This window comes from Tinamus guttatus, unplaced genomic scaffold (genome assembly GCF_059628265.1).
Source record: "Tinamus guttatus ecotype Peru unplaced genomic scaffold, ASM5962826v1 Tinamus_guttatus_pri_ptg000070l, whole genome shotgun sequence".
Taxonomy (NCBI): Eukaryota; Metazoa; Chordata; class Aves; order Tinamiformes; family Tinamidae; genus Tinamus; species Tinamus guttatus.
Window position 1 is genome coordinate 3,604,711 of NW_028288604.1, and position 18,123 is coordinate 3,622,833.

Genomic DNA, 18,123 nt, shown 5'->3' on the forward strand with positions numbered 1-18,123 from the left:
TATGATAGCATAGAGTTTTTTCTCTAGTTCTGTCATTCACTTCCAATGCAAATATAAGAAAGTTCATAATTGAAGAGACTGGAACTCATGTGTCCACATGAGTAGTGTAAAGCACTACACTATGCATCAAGCTCACTGCTGTATTCTAGACAACACTACTTAGTTTCAGCAGGGGTTGCTAATGCCTTCTAACACTGGTGCTTAAAACGCTTGCCCTTTTAGGAAGCAAAAAGTTCAGAATCTCTTAAGAGAGAAAAATAATTTACCTCAGTGTGAGAAAGAAAGAAAAAAAAAATCACCTGAACTGAATGCGATCATGTAAATATGATTAGCGATCACAGCCCAAAGGTGCCCACTCAGCCATGTTCCACATGGAGAACGTCTAGCTTTTGAACGCAAACCTGTTCAGGTACCAACTGGGCTGAGGTGCCTGGCACACAGACTGCCAAATGCTCAGGAATACAACAAACTTGACTTGCAGAATCTCAATTGCCAGCATCATTTCAAGCACATTCACAGTAGCAAAGCAAGGCCTTGGATTTTAACGAGATTATCCACACTAACCATTGTCCCTCTTACAGACGCAGACGAAACGACCACCACAGGCACCTTGGTGATGATGCATAATTTGTTCTCAAGCTCTACTCATACAATAGTAGAGTAGTAGCGTTCCTTTGTGTAAGAAAAAGATGGTTCATTCAGGGAGTTCAAAGAATACTGTTTCTAATCATAAATGGAGACAAGCTAGTAAGTAGAGAAATAAAGAGTTTTGGAGAGTTGCAAGACAAACAATGTCACTTTTTCAGATGGAATAGATTAATCAAGCCTCTAGGGAACACTAAGTTTTTTCCTTGGTGGTTCATCAGAAGTAGATATGAAAGGGGCAGGATGGCAGAGCCCACTTCCTTTACAAAAAACATGCACATATGCTTGGGTTGCAAGGCTGGAAGGAGAATACGCACACGGACAATTGAGAAAAAAAGAACAGAAAAAACATTTAATGAAGGAAGACTTAATGAGTACATCAGTGTATCCCCAGAGGACATTCTGAGTAAGGCGAAGGAAACACGCAGGTGGTCATACACATATGTGACAATTTGTCATGAAAAGATCTTGGATGATCATTTTCAAGGACCACCGTAGGCCTGTGTGTTAAAATCTATGGGAAAATCAGCACCAGACATCTAGACTGGGAGATATTTCACATTCATATTATAGTCAGTAATTATGCTATAGATTATTTTATGTGCCATCAGTGGAACTGTCCTGTATGTATTTGATTATCTGTACACATGCATAATAATAGGATACCTACAAATTAAAATGCACACATAATCAAAAAATGCACTTAAATATGTATGTCACCAGCATAAAAGCTATAGGTTTATGCACATGCTTACAGTTATTTAAAACTTCATCACTTCCCTCAGTAGGAAAATGTTAACCCACAACGTTACTCTCACTGAAGTAGAGGGATACTTGCTCCTCAGCCCTAGGGATGACGGTACTGCAGATAGTTTCCATGTTAGGCATTACTTACTTAAAATAGTCATAAGCTTGTTTTCAGAAAGAGGAGGAGGTCCATTTTAAGGGTAGCTCTCCTACAGCATGTTTAGTCAGACACAATATTAGAAATTTTTTGGTCAACACGAGTAGCCAGATAGCAACACAGTGCTTATTTTACAATTGTAGCATGAAATAACCTCTGCTTTATCCTACAATTATGTATATTAATATACCATGAAATAATAGCAATCATTACTTCTTTAATAGAGTACTTTCTTTTCAAACCAACTCATTTGAGATATGTCAGGTGTCAGAAAATACTAATAATTACATCTAATTAGACTTTAATTAGAAAAATGCTTGATATTATTACTGCAAGAGAGCTGTATCTTGCTGAAAAATCTCATGAAACCAATGTACAACAAAAAATGAAGTAAATGTATCAACTTATTTAGGATAAAAACAGCTGTTTCTTTCCAACATGAACAGCTACCTCCCCTAGTACAGGCAGCAGTGCCACACACCTAAAGCAAGCTATGCATGTGCATGAATTAACAGGATCAGGACTTTAAGCAGCATATTGACCGAGCCCAGTTTCTTATCTCTAACAAAGTTTTACTTGTTTGCCTTTGTTACTCTCAATTATAATCATAAGTTAGGTTAAAACTAAGCCAAATTGCCTAAAAATTCTATAAGCCTAAAAGATACTTTCTCACAGATAAGAGATTGTGTCTTCTCTGAGCTACAAACTGAGATACTATTCACTTTCACACACACGACAGACATCTTTTCATTAGTATTAAGAACAAAAGAACCCTTGGTGACAGACACCAGCAAACGAAAGGATACAAAGCGTGCAGGAAAAGCTTCCAAGTAGAAACAAGACAGCTCATATTAAGACAGTCTTAAACATATTTGTTACTGCTGCCATTTCTCAATCATCCAAAGTTACAGAAAAAAATGGATATTGTATTATATTGTAAACAGTAGCTAGTTTTCATGAAATTAAAGACATGGAGTACTGAATTAAGCAGTATACCTTTTTTTTTTTTTTTTTTTTTTACTGCTCAATGCCACCGCATTCTGCTACATCTCAGAGTAGAAAACATTTACATATTTTTCCTGTCACATAAATCATGTTTGACTTTTTAAAAGTACTCTTATTTTAAGGAAACTCACTGCAAATTGTTTTATGCTCAACTCAGTTGCAGGCTTTGGTTTTTATTAGAAAAGTAGTAGTTACAGTATTTCTAGAAGAGAAATACAATAAAGAGGTAAAAAAGTATGTGCAATTTATGAATGCTCAGTAATTAGGCCTACTTGGAAAGATCCTTTTGCACATGCAGCTTCAAAAATAATTTATTTCTTCTCAGTTTAAGAAATATTTGTCCTCAAGCTGTGGAAAACTTGTGTTTTTTTAATAACTAAATTAATATTACAGACGGCTCTTGTACAGTACAAGAAAAACAACAAAATGTAATGCAAAGAACTCAGGAAGTAATAACTTTAAGTGGTAATAACCACGACATTAGCTGAAAATCTACATAAAGAGAAAAGAAATTACAATATTCAGTTTCCCATGTAAAAAGAGAATGACATTCTTAAAGCTCAAAAACTTTTTCAAAAATTAGCAAAATTCCTGAACAAAAATAGAGACTTTCCAAGGAAGCTATTTACCTTTGCATGGAAGAAAATGTCTTATACTTAGAACACAGTAATAAAAATATTACATGCCTATTGCATCTTTCACAAAAGATTTCTGGGTATAAAACTGTGCTCCAAAAGCATTCACCCAAAGGTCTGTGTGACTGACTTGAGAGCTAGAGATTCTGCTTTTAAATACAAACTAAAGTACATTTAGAGCAAACAGAAAATCTAGACTTTATGGTTGAGGAGTTAACAACCCAGCTGTTGAGCAACCGTAGCTAATTCAGCAGTGGCATCCTAGATCCAAAAAAAAAAAAAAAAAAAAAAAAAAATCTTTCGTGCTTCTGCTGTAACTAAGGGAGAAATTATTAAAATTATTAAGATTCTGGTTGATTTCGTTACTGTTTATTTTAGAAAACCATGGGAAAAAGTTCAACAACCTTAGCTTAAGAAACTCAGATTTAGCAAAGCTCAAAGCTCTAACAAGATACAAGAATATAATTAACTCCTGAACACAGCAAAATCTGGAAAGAGGAACGGAGAAGGAGAAAGAAGAAATTCTTCGTGCATCTACATTACCCAACAGTTCAGCTTCTGGGATCTAGGCTCCCAAGTGCATGTACTAGTTCCCACCAGCCAGCTCCTCAGACAACTCTGAAATAAGTCAACTAGTTCATTGGAAACTAAAACAGTCAGTGGTTGTGCAGTTTAATCAATTTAGGGATTCTCTGATCAGCAGTATGAATAGAAACTACCCAGTTTTGACAATTTCCAACATGGTTCTTTATTGCTTCAACTCAACACCATCTAACACCTCATGCACACACTTGAGAACACAGGCCATTTTGTCTAACTTACTTGCAGACCACTCTTTAAAGAGGATGCATTTAGCAGTAGATGCAGCTCCTCTCCCTTACCCTGTGCTATATGCCACATCTGAAGGGAATTGAGCAAAGTAGATCTAAGCAACCTAAGTGACCCATGGAAACCCAGAGATTTATGAACATCATTCACTTCACAGACACCTTTGCAGGTCTGAAAGAAAAATAAGAAAAAAAGAAAAAAAAAATCCTTCTTCCAGTTTCCTGACAAGAAAACAGTTTCAAGATCCCAGGGTGAAAGAAAGCCAAGGCACTTAACTTTCTCACAATTACAAAGGGGCTGGAAGTAAGCCCCAGAATGGATTTAGATCAATTCAGTAAATGGTGTCTTCAAGCGGTACTGCTCATGAAAACTAATTCATTTCCCAGCAAGAGATGGCAGGAGATCACAACTCTGCATTCCATAACACAAACACCTTCTGCTCTCTTCAGCCTCTTGCTGGAAGGTCTTGCTTACACGTAAAAATTATCTGGAATATTTGCCCGAATCCTTCTAAGACCCTTTGAAAAGATATTTACATTATGGATTTTCAATTCAATATTTCATATGCAGCTGGATGTGCGATCAGATCATATTGACATTTGTTTAGAAAGGGATAGAAAAATTACTTAGTAGCTTAGGGGGGAAATAAAGGAGTGCTCTTGTGTTGAACTTCCGTTGGCTTCAGAAGAAATTACAAGACAGTCAGGAATATCCCTCTCCTGTGGTTCACTTCACTGAGAAAGATTACATTCTCCTCCAGGGAGCAGTTTAGGAGGCAAATGGGAGAGAGGTAACTTCTCTTCAGAAGAGAAGGGTTTTTTTTAGAGCTTTGACTGTACAAACGCTGTACAAATGTTTTCTTCCATTCTGACCCTTGTCTATAGGGCTAAACGTTTTTGAATTGAAAAAGCAAAAGTGTCAGCACGGGTCACTCAAGCTGCAGGCTACACACAGCTTTTGGGATACGTTACTTGAACTAACATCTCTACCAAACCACAATTCGTGCAACTTTTTAACTGAAAAATTATGAGCATTCCCAACTTTTTCCTTCTCAACTAATTGCCTTCCAATAGTAAATTTGTGGCAGATATAGTGCAATTCCTGTTTCTGGAACTGCTATCATGTAATATTTTATCAAGCCAAGAGACAAAACTTTGTCACAAAAAAATCTGTAGGAACAGATGCAGCTTGCAGTCTGGCACAGAATAGAGCACATGACAAAGTTTGGAAAGAAAAGTCTGCAGCTCCCCTTTTTACCTCACCAAGACAAAATGTACAAATAGCTATAATCCCCTCCCCATTTGGGGAGCCAATAAAACAACTGCTAATGCATATGGTATCATAAAACATTTAACAGTAAAGTGTACCCATTCCGCTTTCCTTAGAATTCTGAATTTTTGGACTTAGTGCCAAATCATTTATGTAATTTCTCAGTTCAGGCATACTGAAAGATGCTTCCTACCTTCTGAAATATCGCTCTAATGCTCAGACTGAGTACAGTTCTCTCCCTTCCCTCCCCTCCCCACCAACTAACATGAAGCAGATGGAAAATTCTTTATACTAGAGGCTTTCAGGCTTTCAGGGGATCCTTTTCTCCTTCAAATCCCAATCATTGATCCCAATGTGGTTCTTACAAAGGCAATATATTGACTGGACTCCACTACAAAAAGTGCTAAGTCCAAATTGGTTAGCACTTACTAACAGTAAATTAGCACTTTTTTTTTTTTCCCCTCTCTTTTAGTGGAAGGTGGAGAAGGGCTGTTTTGGTTTTCTTTTTCAGTATCATATGCAATACCTGATACTGGAAGGGTGAGTATTTGCAGAGTGCCTTTCAGGACCATCCTTTAAAACATAAAGCTTGCAAGCTGAGTCAAGCTTGATTTTGTGCATCACACACTGCCAAACAAATGATCGACATAGAGTCTGCAATACAAAGTACAGGCAGTTAGCTAGTTCTCATGCTTCCTTCACCCAGCTGTAAAATACAGCCTTAAATTAATATTGTGAACTCTTAGGCTCTGCTGTTTGTGTGTGCGTTACCACACTAGATCACTGTAGTGACACGGATTTCTTTGCACAGCTGTAATGAGAAGTAATCAATAGACATTTGAAAATAGAAAAATAATTCACCCTGAAAGATCAGCATCAGAGGAAGAATACTGGAAAGCTCAGTTTCTAAATTACATTTCCCTACTCATGATTGTTTTCTTCCTTATCCTCTTCTGGCATTATTAGCTACTTATATCCATATGATAGATGAAAAAATACTCTTCTGGAAACACATCCAAGTATGGAGTTGTGGATAAATCAAAACTCAATTTTTTTATTATGTGAACTTGCTAAATTTCACATACAGGACAAAAGCTGTATGCAAAAGGAATACATTCTTCAATCACCAAGCCAATCAGTTTGGCTTAATAAAAATGAAAATCCCCACCGAGCTACAGGTTGAAAAGCTATTTTGAATTACAATGTGGCCATCCACTTGGTCTCCTACCTTTGCTACAACACAGCCAGATAAGGTATTATTCTGTTGTTAAAAGACTTTCCCATTGTGTTAATTCAGCAGAGCTTTAGCCAGTGTGTGAGAGGAATCACAGACTTTTGCCCATCCTGACAGGTGACAATGCTTTCTACCAGGAGCAGTCCCAAAGAAGTCACACAGCATGCCAGGTACAAAACACTTGCAGAAGTGAGCCCCTCGTCAGGGCTATAAAAGCTTTGGGTTAAGGAAGCACACACCAACTTGCTTCTGCTTGATCTGCTACACAGCTTGACAGTAACAGATAGCCGGTTGCATTAGTGTCAATGTTCAGATAAGTTTCTCTCAGTATCTGTCACAAAAAACAGACGTGGTATCAGTGTGCCGGCTGTATTATCAGTCACTACGTAGTTGATCATACTTAATAACATCCCCAAGCGCAGACAAGGCTAACAAGCACCGCAGACTGCAACTCCTATGTCGAGCTACCAAGTCACCCAGACCACGCAGGCCCACTTGGCGAGCGGCTGCCTCGCACCTTGTCTCTCTCCAGTAGGTTAACTTGCCTCAGTGTAGGGCCAGAGCTTGTTACAAAACTCTTAAGAGGATCACCGAAAGAAAAGAGGGGAAAATGCCATAAATGATCCTCTGGACTGTTTCCAGAGTGGCGTTATTTGCTTAGTGATTGCTTTGGAAGCAAGCCAAAAAAAGGGGAAGTGTTCTTGCAAATGAACACACTACTATTCTCAAGTACAAGATATCATTTAATTCTTTTGTCAACATTAGTGTGGCTAGAAATTAAGGAGCCTGTCTAATCAACAATTTGCTTGAATTCCAGTTACCAAGCATTGATTTCTTCTGTCCCATCCCCTCTCCACCACCCTCCTTCTGTCCCCCAATACATTACAAAGTTTTTTTTTTTTTAAAAAAAAAAAAAAAAAAAAAAAGAATTCCTTTTTGGGAGAATTTCTCATTTCTCTCTCCTCTGTCGGGAGTCAAATAAAATTAGTACTATAATTATAAAAATCAAGTCTAGACTTGTAATCAAGAGCAAGTAAGAAAAAGGGAAAGAAGTCAAGCTACTCAAGAAAAGAGTTGAAAATGTCAAAACAGGCCTTAGAGGGAAACAATACTTAATATTTTTCACAGAGTCTTACTACAGTCTACTGAACTGCTTCGTGTGGGCAGTTTTTTGCATCAGGATTATACCTAATGATATCAACCTCTGCAGTGCAGAGTTAATTTTCTATAGAAAGATACTGTAAAAAGAAAAGCATACCTTGCTTTGGTAACTTGATATTCTGTTTGAAACATCTAAAATGAAGCTCTTCTCCCTGAAATTCTATATACTGTATAACTCAATTTTTATTGCATGTATATTCTTACCACTAGAAAGAAACCATACCTCATTCTAAGCTTACCTCCTCAGTTTTACTTTCCTTATATCACAGAATACATGAAGGAACAATTTGTTTAAATATTCATATCGCAGAATATTAATACTGTGTTCCATAACAGCTATGATTTGCTCAACATTACCCCAAGTATGGGAAACACTACCTTAACCTTTTTACAGTGTTAGTCCTGAATCAGTTATACTTCGTACAACTTCTGCTCTATTTTTCTTTTCCTTCTCCAACTTTAGAAATACAGTAAGCAGCTGGTGATGCCCATCTCCAGAAAAGCTGGCTGATTTAGATTAGCCAGTGTGAAGTTTACAGACTGAGGGTTTAAAAGCAGACCAAAAGCATACACAGCTGGGAAAGGAAAGAGGGCATATATGGTAGAACATAACCTATAATGCAGATACTACAACAACTTGCATGTTTACTTACGTTCACACGTGTCTCCTTTCTGCTGGTATCCCGCCTTGCAGATACACTTTCCAATAGGCACTAACCATTCTCCCTCCGCGCTGCAGTGCATCTTCGGAGAGTTCTCAGCCTCCTCCTCTGCACTGCTGACGCAAGTGCCTCGTACTTCAACTAAAGAGGAAAACTCTGAGCCAGTCACTGTGTCAGGAAAAATAGCTAAGTTCTCAATGATGGACCAGCACTTCTTGTAGTAGACTTTGACAGAGACCAAAGCAATGCAGGCCCCTACATCCTGGAATGCAAGATAGAATCCTTTTTTGGACAAAGGTCCAATTTCTCTTACCTCTGTGTTAAGTTTCATTTTTCTCTCCCCAAGATCACCCTGGGTAAAACTTTCATCTGCTGCAATGGTGTCTATTTTTACATACAGGTTTTCTCGGATATTCCTGCCAGTGTCGTAGTCTGTTTCATAATAATACAAGTTAAAAGTTTCTTTACAAGTCCCCAGAACTCCAGGAAGACTGTTACAATCCCTCAGAGTGAATTTCAGTTCTACAAAAATCCTTTGTGCATTGCTTTTTGCAATCCAGTTAGTCCGAAGCCAGTTGTTTTGGTTAGGTTCCATGACCTGGCATACCTGGTATGTTCGTATAGGAGTGTAGTTTTCATCCAGTCCACTAATTTCTTCCCACTAAAACAATAACAAGAAATTAGTAATACATTTCATGACATACTTGTTTTGTAACTATTGCATATTTGAAAAGACTCCACACTCCTTTTTAAACACTAATGCTTGGTAGAAATTAGACTGTTATTAAAATACTCCTATGCACCCAAATGAGAAAAATACATTTTAACATAGCTGCAAGGGCTCCCTCTCTCCATATCTTTTCCGACATTTCCACGTCACGTGCACAGTTCTCAAGTATAAGTTTCGGAAAAGGCTGTTTGAAATACCACCTTGAGGTTCTACACTGGGTTTGCCCACATTTCATTAAGGCTGTGGGGAAGCAAAGACCAAGAGCAGGGCAATGTTGTGTCCAGAAAAATTTAAAACCAGTGAATGTTTACAAACTGAATCTGTCTAGCTTGTTTGTCTGTGTACACAAAACACCCAGTGGAACTTTAGCTCTACCAAAAAAAAAAAAAAATGTATGTAACATATACATATATATATATACACACACACACACACACACTAAATGATGAAAGTGACATACAGAATTTAAAAACTGCAGGTGAAAAAATTAATCATCTCCTTTTTGTTCACTCCACCTGATATTCTGCTCTGACTGGAACTAAAGAACTTAACTGCCGACATTTTGTTCACTGGCTGCATCCATGCTAAAAACATCAAACTTCTTTTAGTTGGGAGTTTAAATGAAGATCATGGATTAAATACTTGTGAACAATCCACATGACAAAGTTTACTGGTTTAAAGCCTGTTTGTTGTTGGTTTTGTTCCTTTGGGATAACAACTGTATAAAACTGATGCGTAACAACCCTGTCATCTTTAAACATAATTTGTTGACATTGGAATTTGCACCCCAGGCAATGTCAAAGCTACCACTGAAATCAACTGGGCAAAACTGTACAGGTGTAGCTAAGAAAATATCTGTCATCTTTTTCCATATTTCTTGTAACATTTAATTCATAGCAGAAACTGCAGCTGTAATAAATTAGGGATCTTTCTAGGTTATCCTTACTGATGATATAGGCAACCACGACTTCTCTGTATGGCACTTAGCCCTCTGGCCCCGAGTCAATAATGCACTTAAACTCACGCTTAAGATCAATGGCAGTACTTATGAGCTTAATAGTAAGCATGTGCTTAAGTGTTTTGGGGGGCTAGCAAACCCTGGGCTGCTGCAGGACTGAGTCCCCACAGACCCTCCGTAGGCTGGGAACCCAATGCGCCGTGCGCTGGTTCCCCAGAGCAGGCGCCCTGCGTCGTACGGTGCTTCGCGGGCCTATCCAACAGCAAAGGAGACCACGGTAACGTTGGTCTGCGGCTCCGAGAAGAAGCAGGTGCAGATAAACTGATTCTGGAAGTTACCAGCACAAAATATATCACGGTTGCAAATGCCGAAATGCACAGAAGTTGTAAGTATCAAAGCGCATTTCAAATGCCTATAGTTAATATAGTCATGGTATATAAGTTATTATGCATACATATGACATTCGATTATTGAAATATGCGGTGAAATGCTCATGATGTTAATTGAACTTATTACATATGGAACTGGATTTATCTCAAAGCAGAAAAAAAAACTTCGATTTATAATTCCTAGCACTAAAAAGCTAAAAAGCCAGAATTTCCTCTAAGAACTAGTATTAATAATAGAAAAATAAAATAAAGACCTTGAATGAGGTCTTTGGCCCTGCTAAAGTGGAGAGAAAAAAAAAAAGGCATTAAAAAGTACTGATTTTTACGTCTCTGTTTCATATCAGGCAATCTATATTTTTCTTGCAATCTTGTCTAAGCAATCTTTCCCCATAACACCAAGTCAGATTCTACAAGGAAATACTCCAGTTAGAACAAGTACTATTGCAGTACCCTAATGCACCCCTCAACAAAATCTGGATACTGGTGCTCTCCTATGGACTGAATTGTGTTCTTCCCAGCAAAACCTAACCCTACCTCAAACTCGTTTTCACTTGCCCCCAAAAAGAAAAGAAAAGAAAATATATAAAAAAAAAAAAAGGCAAAGGATTTTTCCCAACACAAAACAAGTGAGCTTCATAGAGTTAAGAGGCTGTTGTATGACACAAACTTGTATTAGAGATATTCTGATGTTTCAGTCAAGGAAAACAATACAAAATGACAAATTGAGATAATATAAGAAAAAAAAGCTCCATTTAACATATTTCTATATTAACCCCTAAAGTCTAGCTTCCATATTTTACCAGAGCCATCAAGGATGGGTTCCCCCCCCCCCCAAAAAAAATGGAATTATGACTTACGAGCTAATTAAGTAATCACCGGGTAGCCCTTTGAAAGAATTTCTACTTTTCCATATAAAACTTACTAATATTTCAGGATATTTATTTGCCTACTCCCGTTGAGGTCATATTTCATTAAGTCTTTTTATAATGACTAAATTTACTGAAAGATTTACAGAAAGGAAAAAAATAACTTTTCTTTACCTGCTGCTATGTATCATGATAGATGTGCAACTCACTTTTAATAAAATTCGTTCTACTGCTTTGTAACATGCGATACATTCATGTCTCAGTTACTTTAACAATGTTTGATATCACTGTTAGGTATAACATTGGCAGTTGAGTGAAACATTTAATGAGCGTTGGCCTGATCTATTCTGTGCTGCGATGTAATTTCTTCCGAAAATTTTTTGTATTTCTTGTCATGAAATCTTTATTGTATAGCAGCAAAATGTAATAATTAGGAAAAGAAAATAGTGGTTTTGTTTCCTATATTACATTACTAAAATGGTATTTTTTGTTACTATGTAGGCAAATATTCTTGAACATCCTCACATATACAAATGCAGTCATTAATTTTGATTTGCTTTTGATCTGTTTGAAAGTGGCTTCTGCCTTTGAAAGTCACCTTTTACCATTTGTTGAATTTGACTCTACTTTCATCTCCAAGTATGTTGACATGTGTAACGTGTTGACACGTCCTTCATTATCTACAGGTTAGCCTAATATAATTGCCACCAAGCTAATCTTTCAAATACCTCTAGTAAAGACTTCAATCAATGCAAAATGCTAATGCCGAAGTTATTAGCCATCATAAGTGTTGAGCTCACGTTACATTCTTTCTCAAGTCCCCCGATTCGTTTCCAGTTTATGCTTGTATTGATTTTACGATCTTGCTTTTAAAGAAAGACACTTTTAGATTTTCATTCTTCTTATTTAAAGGATTTGTTACACTCTTATATCCCCACTCACACTTCACGCTCTTCTGGCTCCAGATTTCTTAATGCACTGAAGATTAAGGGCCTGATCCCTCAAGTCCTTCATGTGGGGAGTTGCAATGGACTCGGCAAGACTGTTTTCATGAATAAGAACTATTCATGTAAGTTATTTTTCAAATTGAGCTCATGGAGGACAATATATGCACTGTATATCTCTGTAAGTATCCTTCCTCAAGAACTGAGGAAGAGGTGGGTTTCTATCACTTTTAATTTAATATGAGATAAGCAGTTCTCAGCTTTGATTGCATAAAGACAACAATAACATGTTTTTCCCTAAACTTTCCGCTTTTTAATAATGATATACTTCACAATGGCACATTTCATAGAGCACTGTAAGTTTAATTGCTAAATAAGCCAAAGGTGGCCTGAAACATATAACTGGAGCCTGGCTTCAGATACCCTGCAGCCTAGTTCCAGACATTGACCTCCTCAAATTGTGAGGATGCTTCAAGCCTGGAATGCCATTTCAAACGCATCTGCAGCATAAATGTTTATATTGTAGAGCATTTCAATCTGTGCTATTCAAACACAAAGAAAACATCGTAAACAAATTTATGAGCATTCATTATACAGAAAGTAAAAAGCACTTCTAGGAAGTCTCCACACAAACGTAAATCTGTTGTTTCCAAAGGACAAAAGAAAAAGTGACTTAAAATACTGTGTTATAAATAAAGAGAGCTTTCTGGTACACCACAAAGGACTATACTACAAAAGAAAGCTGCTGAGAACATTTAGGTGAGTTTCTAAAGAGACTCTTCCTTTTAATTAGCTCACATTTGTGCACTGTAACCTGAGGTACGCTACTTTCTGTTCTAGCAAAGAAAGAGCCATAAACACTTGCTACAATGACTGAGAGAAATATGAGGAAGAACTGGTTTAAAGCAGGTGTTTCAATTGCTTTTGTGAAACATATAGAAGCTTTTGGAATTTAATTTTTGCACAGAGTACTCACCCCATTGGGAGGAGAGGAAATCCATTCCAACTCTGTCTGTTGTGCTTTAGAGTCCAGCAATATTACTAAAAAAAGAAAAAAAGATTTCGTGTTTGTCAAATATAATAAGCAGAGATATAAAAAACAAATTAAATAGTCTAACTTAGAAAAAAACACCTCTTAGTTAATAATATTTTTTCAGTAATTAAAATGATCAGAAATACGAAAATTTATCTGCAATCATAGCTATTAATTTCCTGAAAGTAAATGATTAAATGACGACCTATCATCCACATATATCCAGACACACTTTAATCTTTAAAATTCCCTTGTTTATATTTAAGTGTTTTGTTTATTTCAAGATCCTTAAGTTTTAATATTCGGACATCAAGATCCATGATCCCTTCATCTCCTTTGTCCTAGAAAGGAGATTTCTGATGCTCTGATCATTACAAAGAGCTATAAAAATAAAAAATTGACACAACTAAATTGATTTAGACAAGGTTAGACCTACGTCTTACCTGACATTCCACTATGAAAGTAACAGTCTTTTTGCGTGTGAGAGAAGAAGAATAAAAAAAAAAGTCCTTTCAGTATTAAACTAGTAGATCCATGAATATATGACAAACAGAAGTCCAGAATATGAGATCCCGACGTTAGCTTACACAATGCATATTCAAAGCACAACATATACAAAAACAGATCAATTTCCTATATAGCAACGGCTTACTAAAACCTTCATGCCAATACACCTCAGTGAGACTTCTACAAAGCCATTAACTCCAGTAAAAGTGATGTTGTTTGCAGCAATACATAACTCCGCTTCAGAAAAACTTAGGTTAATCATAGCCTAATAAGAGAATGGTTAAATATTTTTGCATTACATATGAAAAGAAACACTACTGATGTTCTTTTATCTGCAAACATATATATTTTTATAAATGCCTTGCATTTTAACTACAGTTATAATCTTCTTTCCTAGCCTGTTACTAGGAGGTTTTGTCAGACTTTCAAAGGGTACACACATTATTTAGTCTGAAATGTCCAAAAACTTATGTGAAATAAATTGCTGTACTACACACTTTTGAACAGCCACGGCAGTGATAAGCCATATCACTGGCTAAACCCCACTAAATCACTAAACCCCAAGTTTAGTACATTTGACAGACATCTCCTTCAAAAACCACAAACCTACTCTCATACTTCTATTTGGTTAAATAAAATGCACATTTTAGATTTAAATATATTTATTATATTTTATGATATTTTTATTATATTTTATACATAAAATTATATATATAAATACACACATCATTTAACTATAGGCATTTGAATGTGATTTTTAATGCTTCAAAGTTTGAAATGGCCATAGGCCCGGTTTAGGCTCTTTGCCCTAGTGGAAGTAAACGCAAAATTTCAAAGAACTACTAGAGATGCCATATGACTTAAAGATATACACATATACATTTAAAGGCTCATGCCGTAATAGCTAAAATATTAGCTGAACACAAAGCAGTAGCTTCCAGCTCTGTATTTACGCAATAAAGCAAGGACAGGCATTAAGAAAGCTTGAGAGGCTCACTTAAAAAAAAAAAAAAAAAAAATTATCTGCTTATTTCATTAACCTTGGATCCAAGGGGCTTTACCCCGTAACACTTTCTACAGCAAAGCAGGTGGGGTATACGGCTTACTGAACAAGAACGTTTCTAATGATCCTGGGGGGAAAAGGAAAAGGTGCCACACGCGTTTAACTGCTTCGGCGCCGGCTCCACGGGCGCCTTCCAGCAGAGCTCGCGCCTGGCAGCGGTCCCCACCACGTAGCAACGGGCGGGCGGGCACGCCGGGAGGGAAGGAAAATAAACAACAAACACGAAGCCCCGGCTCTGCCAGGGCCTCTCGCAAAGACCAAGAAAAAACAAAACAAAAACCCCAACGGTGTGTTCTGTTCCCCGGCCACGCTGGGCCCGCGGGGGAGACGCGGAGCAGGAGGGCGCCGGGAGCGAGCCCCGCTGCCCGGGGGGCGCCGAGAGGCGCCGCTCGGGCCCGCGCCCCGGCCGCGAGCGCGGAAAGGGCGCGTAAAAGCGGCAGGCGGGACGCGGGCTCCGCGCGGCGCTGCCCCCGAGCCTCCATCCGTGCCCTCCCGCGCTCAGGTCTGGGGAGGGAGGCGAAGCCGCGGGGCGGCCGCCCCGTCCCGTCCTCGTCGGGGGCCGGGCCGAGCGGCTCCCTCCGCAGGCGGCAGCGCCCCGCGGGACCCCGCTCGGCCCTCGCCCCCCCAAGGCCGCGGCCGGGGGGCGGGCAGAGCCCCACGGGGAGCGGGGCCACCGCCGCGCTCGGAAACCTGCCCCTGTGTCCCTAGGCATCCCCCGCCCGGCGTGGCAAGAATCTCGGGAAACTTTTCCACCCACACACGTCTGTTTCCCGTACCCGGCGGGGAGCGGGAAGGTGCGCGCCGGTGCGCAGGGGCCGGGGCAGCCGAAGTTACCCGCTGCCCTCCAAACGCGCACACTGCCCACCAGGAGTGTCCCGAGCTTGCGGGAGCCGCTAGCGACCACTGCCTGCGGCCCCCGTTCCCGACCCTCCTCTGCCTCCCCAGTGCTGCGCACGTACGCAGTGTTTATGCATGTTATAAATGCATATAACTATACAGTGCATGCGGGGATGCACAGACACTCGCTATACACGCACGCGCGTACACGGGGATGCGGGGCAGGCTGCGCCCCGAGCGCAGCCCCGCATGTCGGGACTCCGCGCAGCGCGGGCAACCCGCACCTTCCATCCATCCATCCCTCCTGCCCCCATCGCCCCTTCCTCCCTCGCTCCCCATGCTCGGCCGGGCCCACCGGCGCTTCCACGCGTCACTCCGCGTGTGCGTGCGCGCCTACGTGTGTCTTCCGTCCCTTTAAATAAACTTTTGAAGTGCTACTGAGGACAGGCTCCTCTTTCCCTCTCTACTATCGCCTTCTGCTCAAGGCAAAGGACATTTTAATTGAGGGATTTTTTTAAGCTCCAGCTACAGGCTCGAAGCGGTATTTTTACTGTATGCCAATGGTTTGATGAAAAATATTGACGTATCCGGCTGTGGGGAGGTAGAGGGAGCACCCCACACGCATATATATGCGGAGGCTCTGAAAATGCCCCTTTTCTCCCCCTTGTCGCCCCAGAAGATGGAGACGGAGCTCACTCCTTGGCTGTCAAACGCGACCAGGGCGCTGCTTTAAACCACTCGGGATTTCCTCAACATGAAAGCAGAGATTCCTGAGCAGACTTTGATTTTTTTTTTTTTGTGCCCGTTTATATCCCCCTCAGTCTCCGCTAGGAGATGGCCCGCTCGCTCCCTGCTCCGCGCCTTGCGGGGACACCGCCGTGGGGTGCGCGCGGCTGGCGCAAAGCCCCCCGCCGCTCCCCCAAACCCCCGGGGATGCCGAGCGGACACGGAGCGGACCCGCGCGCGGCGGCTCCATCCCCGGGGTGGGGGGTTGTCCCGCTCCCCTTAACCCCCCAAAACGGAGACGGCTCCGGGCAGCAGCGGCCCGGCCGGAGCGCCGCAGGCCCCGGCGCCCCGCGCGGCACCAGGACCCCGAACTCCGCGGGGGGGGGGAGCGAGAGGTCGTGACACGACTGGCGACACGGGAGTTCCCCCCAAAAAAGCTCGTGCCCTGGCATCACGTGCGAGCGCCTCCAGACCTCGCTCCTCGCAGGAGAAGCGCTCGTCCCGCTCCCTCGCGCATCCCTCGCGCATCCCGGCTCTTCCTTCCCTCCCTCTTCAGCTAAAAACGTATGTACGTGCATACACATATGCATATATAATACATGTATTTTTTTTGGGGGGGGGGGGGGGTAGAAGGAGGTAAGGGCTTGCAATCACCCGCCACGCAGGTTCCCCGCGAAGCCGCCGCCGCGCAGACCCGTGGATGTGCGTGCGCTTGCGAAAAAAAAAATAAAAAGCAATAAATAAGCCCAAACTTTTGCTGCCCGCGTCGCCCTTACCTTCTTTCGCAGCCTGTGCCTCCCCCGTGCGTGCGAAGCGGAACAGCCAGACGGAGCACCAAATAATCCAAGGCGGGAGCGCTCTCCGCAAAACCATGGTGCGGGCACGGGGCTGCCTTATCTCGCTATTCCGGGCTGCTCCTCGGCGCTGCCGCCGCTTGGCGGGTGCGAGAGGACGGTGGAGACTTGGCCGCGCTCGGCTCGGGCTCGGCGCTCCCTCCCTCCCGGCTGCCTTCTCTCCTCCTCCTGCTGCTCCCCGTCTCCTCCTCCTGCCGGCGCCGCCGCCGGCCCCGCTCCGCTCCGCGCCGCCTCCTGCGCCGCCTGCGAGCCCCGACTGCGGCCGGGCCGCGCGCGCCGCGCGCCGCTAATACCAATCAGCGCCGGGGGGCGGCACCGCGGACGGCGGGGAGGCACGTCCCTCAGCGTGACTGACAGCAAGCGCAGCCAATCGGCAGCGTTTCTCGCGCCGAGCCGCCGCCTGAGTCGCTGTGGCCAAGGGGGCGGGGCCGGAGGCGGCAGCCAATGAGCGGGCGGCGGTGTCGGGTTGCCGCCGGTGCTGAGGAGACCCCGGACTGCGCGCGGGGCGGCGGCGGTTGAGGCAGAGCGGGGCGGTTGCGGGGCGCCGGTCCGGTCCGGGCGGTACCGCGCAGCTCCGTAGGCCCCGGGGGCAGCACTGCACGCCCGAGGGCCAGGGGTCAGCGAACCGGCTCGCGTGCCCCCGGGCTCCGTTCGCCGGCAGCGCCCGTTGGCGGCTGGAAGCGGCGGGAGCGCCCGGCGGAGCCGGGGGAGAAGCGATGGGGTCCCAGCCCGATCCCAGCGCTGCCCCGGGCCGGTGTCCGCGACAGAGCGCCGTCACGGGCCGTGCCGGAGCGGCGTCGTGGCGGCGAGCGGGGCTCCTGGGACGAGTTCCTGCCCGAAAGTCAAGTTCCTTAGGACTGGTACTCTTAGGGG

At 42.3% G+C, this 18,123-nt stretch overlaps 1 protein-coding gene across 5 annotated transcripts in view; it reads right to left on the reverse strand.

Annotated features, from left to right (window-relative positions):
- The window catches only part of EPHA7 (EPH receptor A7), a 152,741-nt gene extending 135,370 nt beyond the window's left edge, over positions 1-17,371 (reverse strand). For all 5 annotated transcript variants that reach the window (XM_010226694.2, XM_010226698.2, XM_010226693.2 and 2 more), the window contains exons 1-3: positions 17,173-17,371; positions 13,207-13,271; positions 8,335-9,004 (exon numbers count right to left, since the gene is read on the reverse strand). In XM_010226694.2, coding sequence (XP_010224996.2) covers positions 8,335-9,004; positions 13,207-13,271; positions 17,173-17,269 — 832 coding nt within the window. In that variant the 5' untranslated portion in view covers positions 17,270-17,371. The remainder of the gene's footprint in view (positions 1-8,334; positions 9,005-13,206; positions 13,272-17,172) is intronic.
- Between the last annotated feature and the right edge of the window lie 752 nt (positions 17,372-18,123).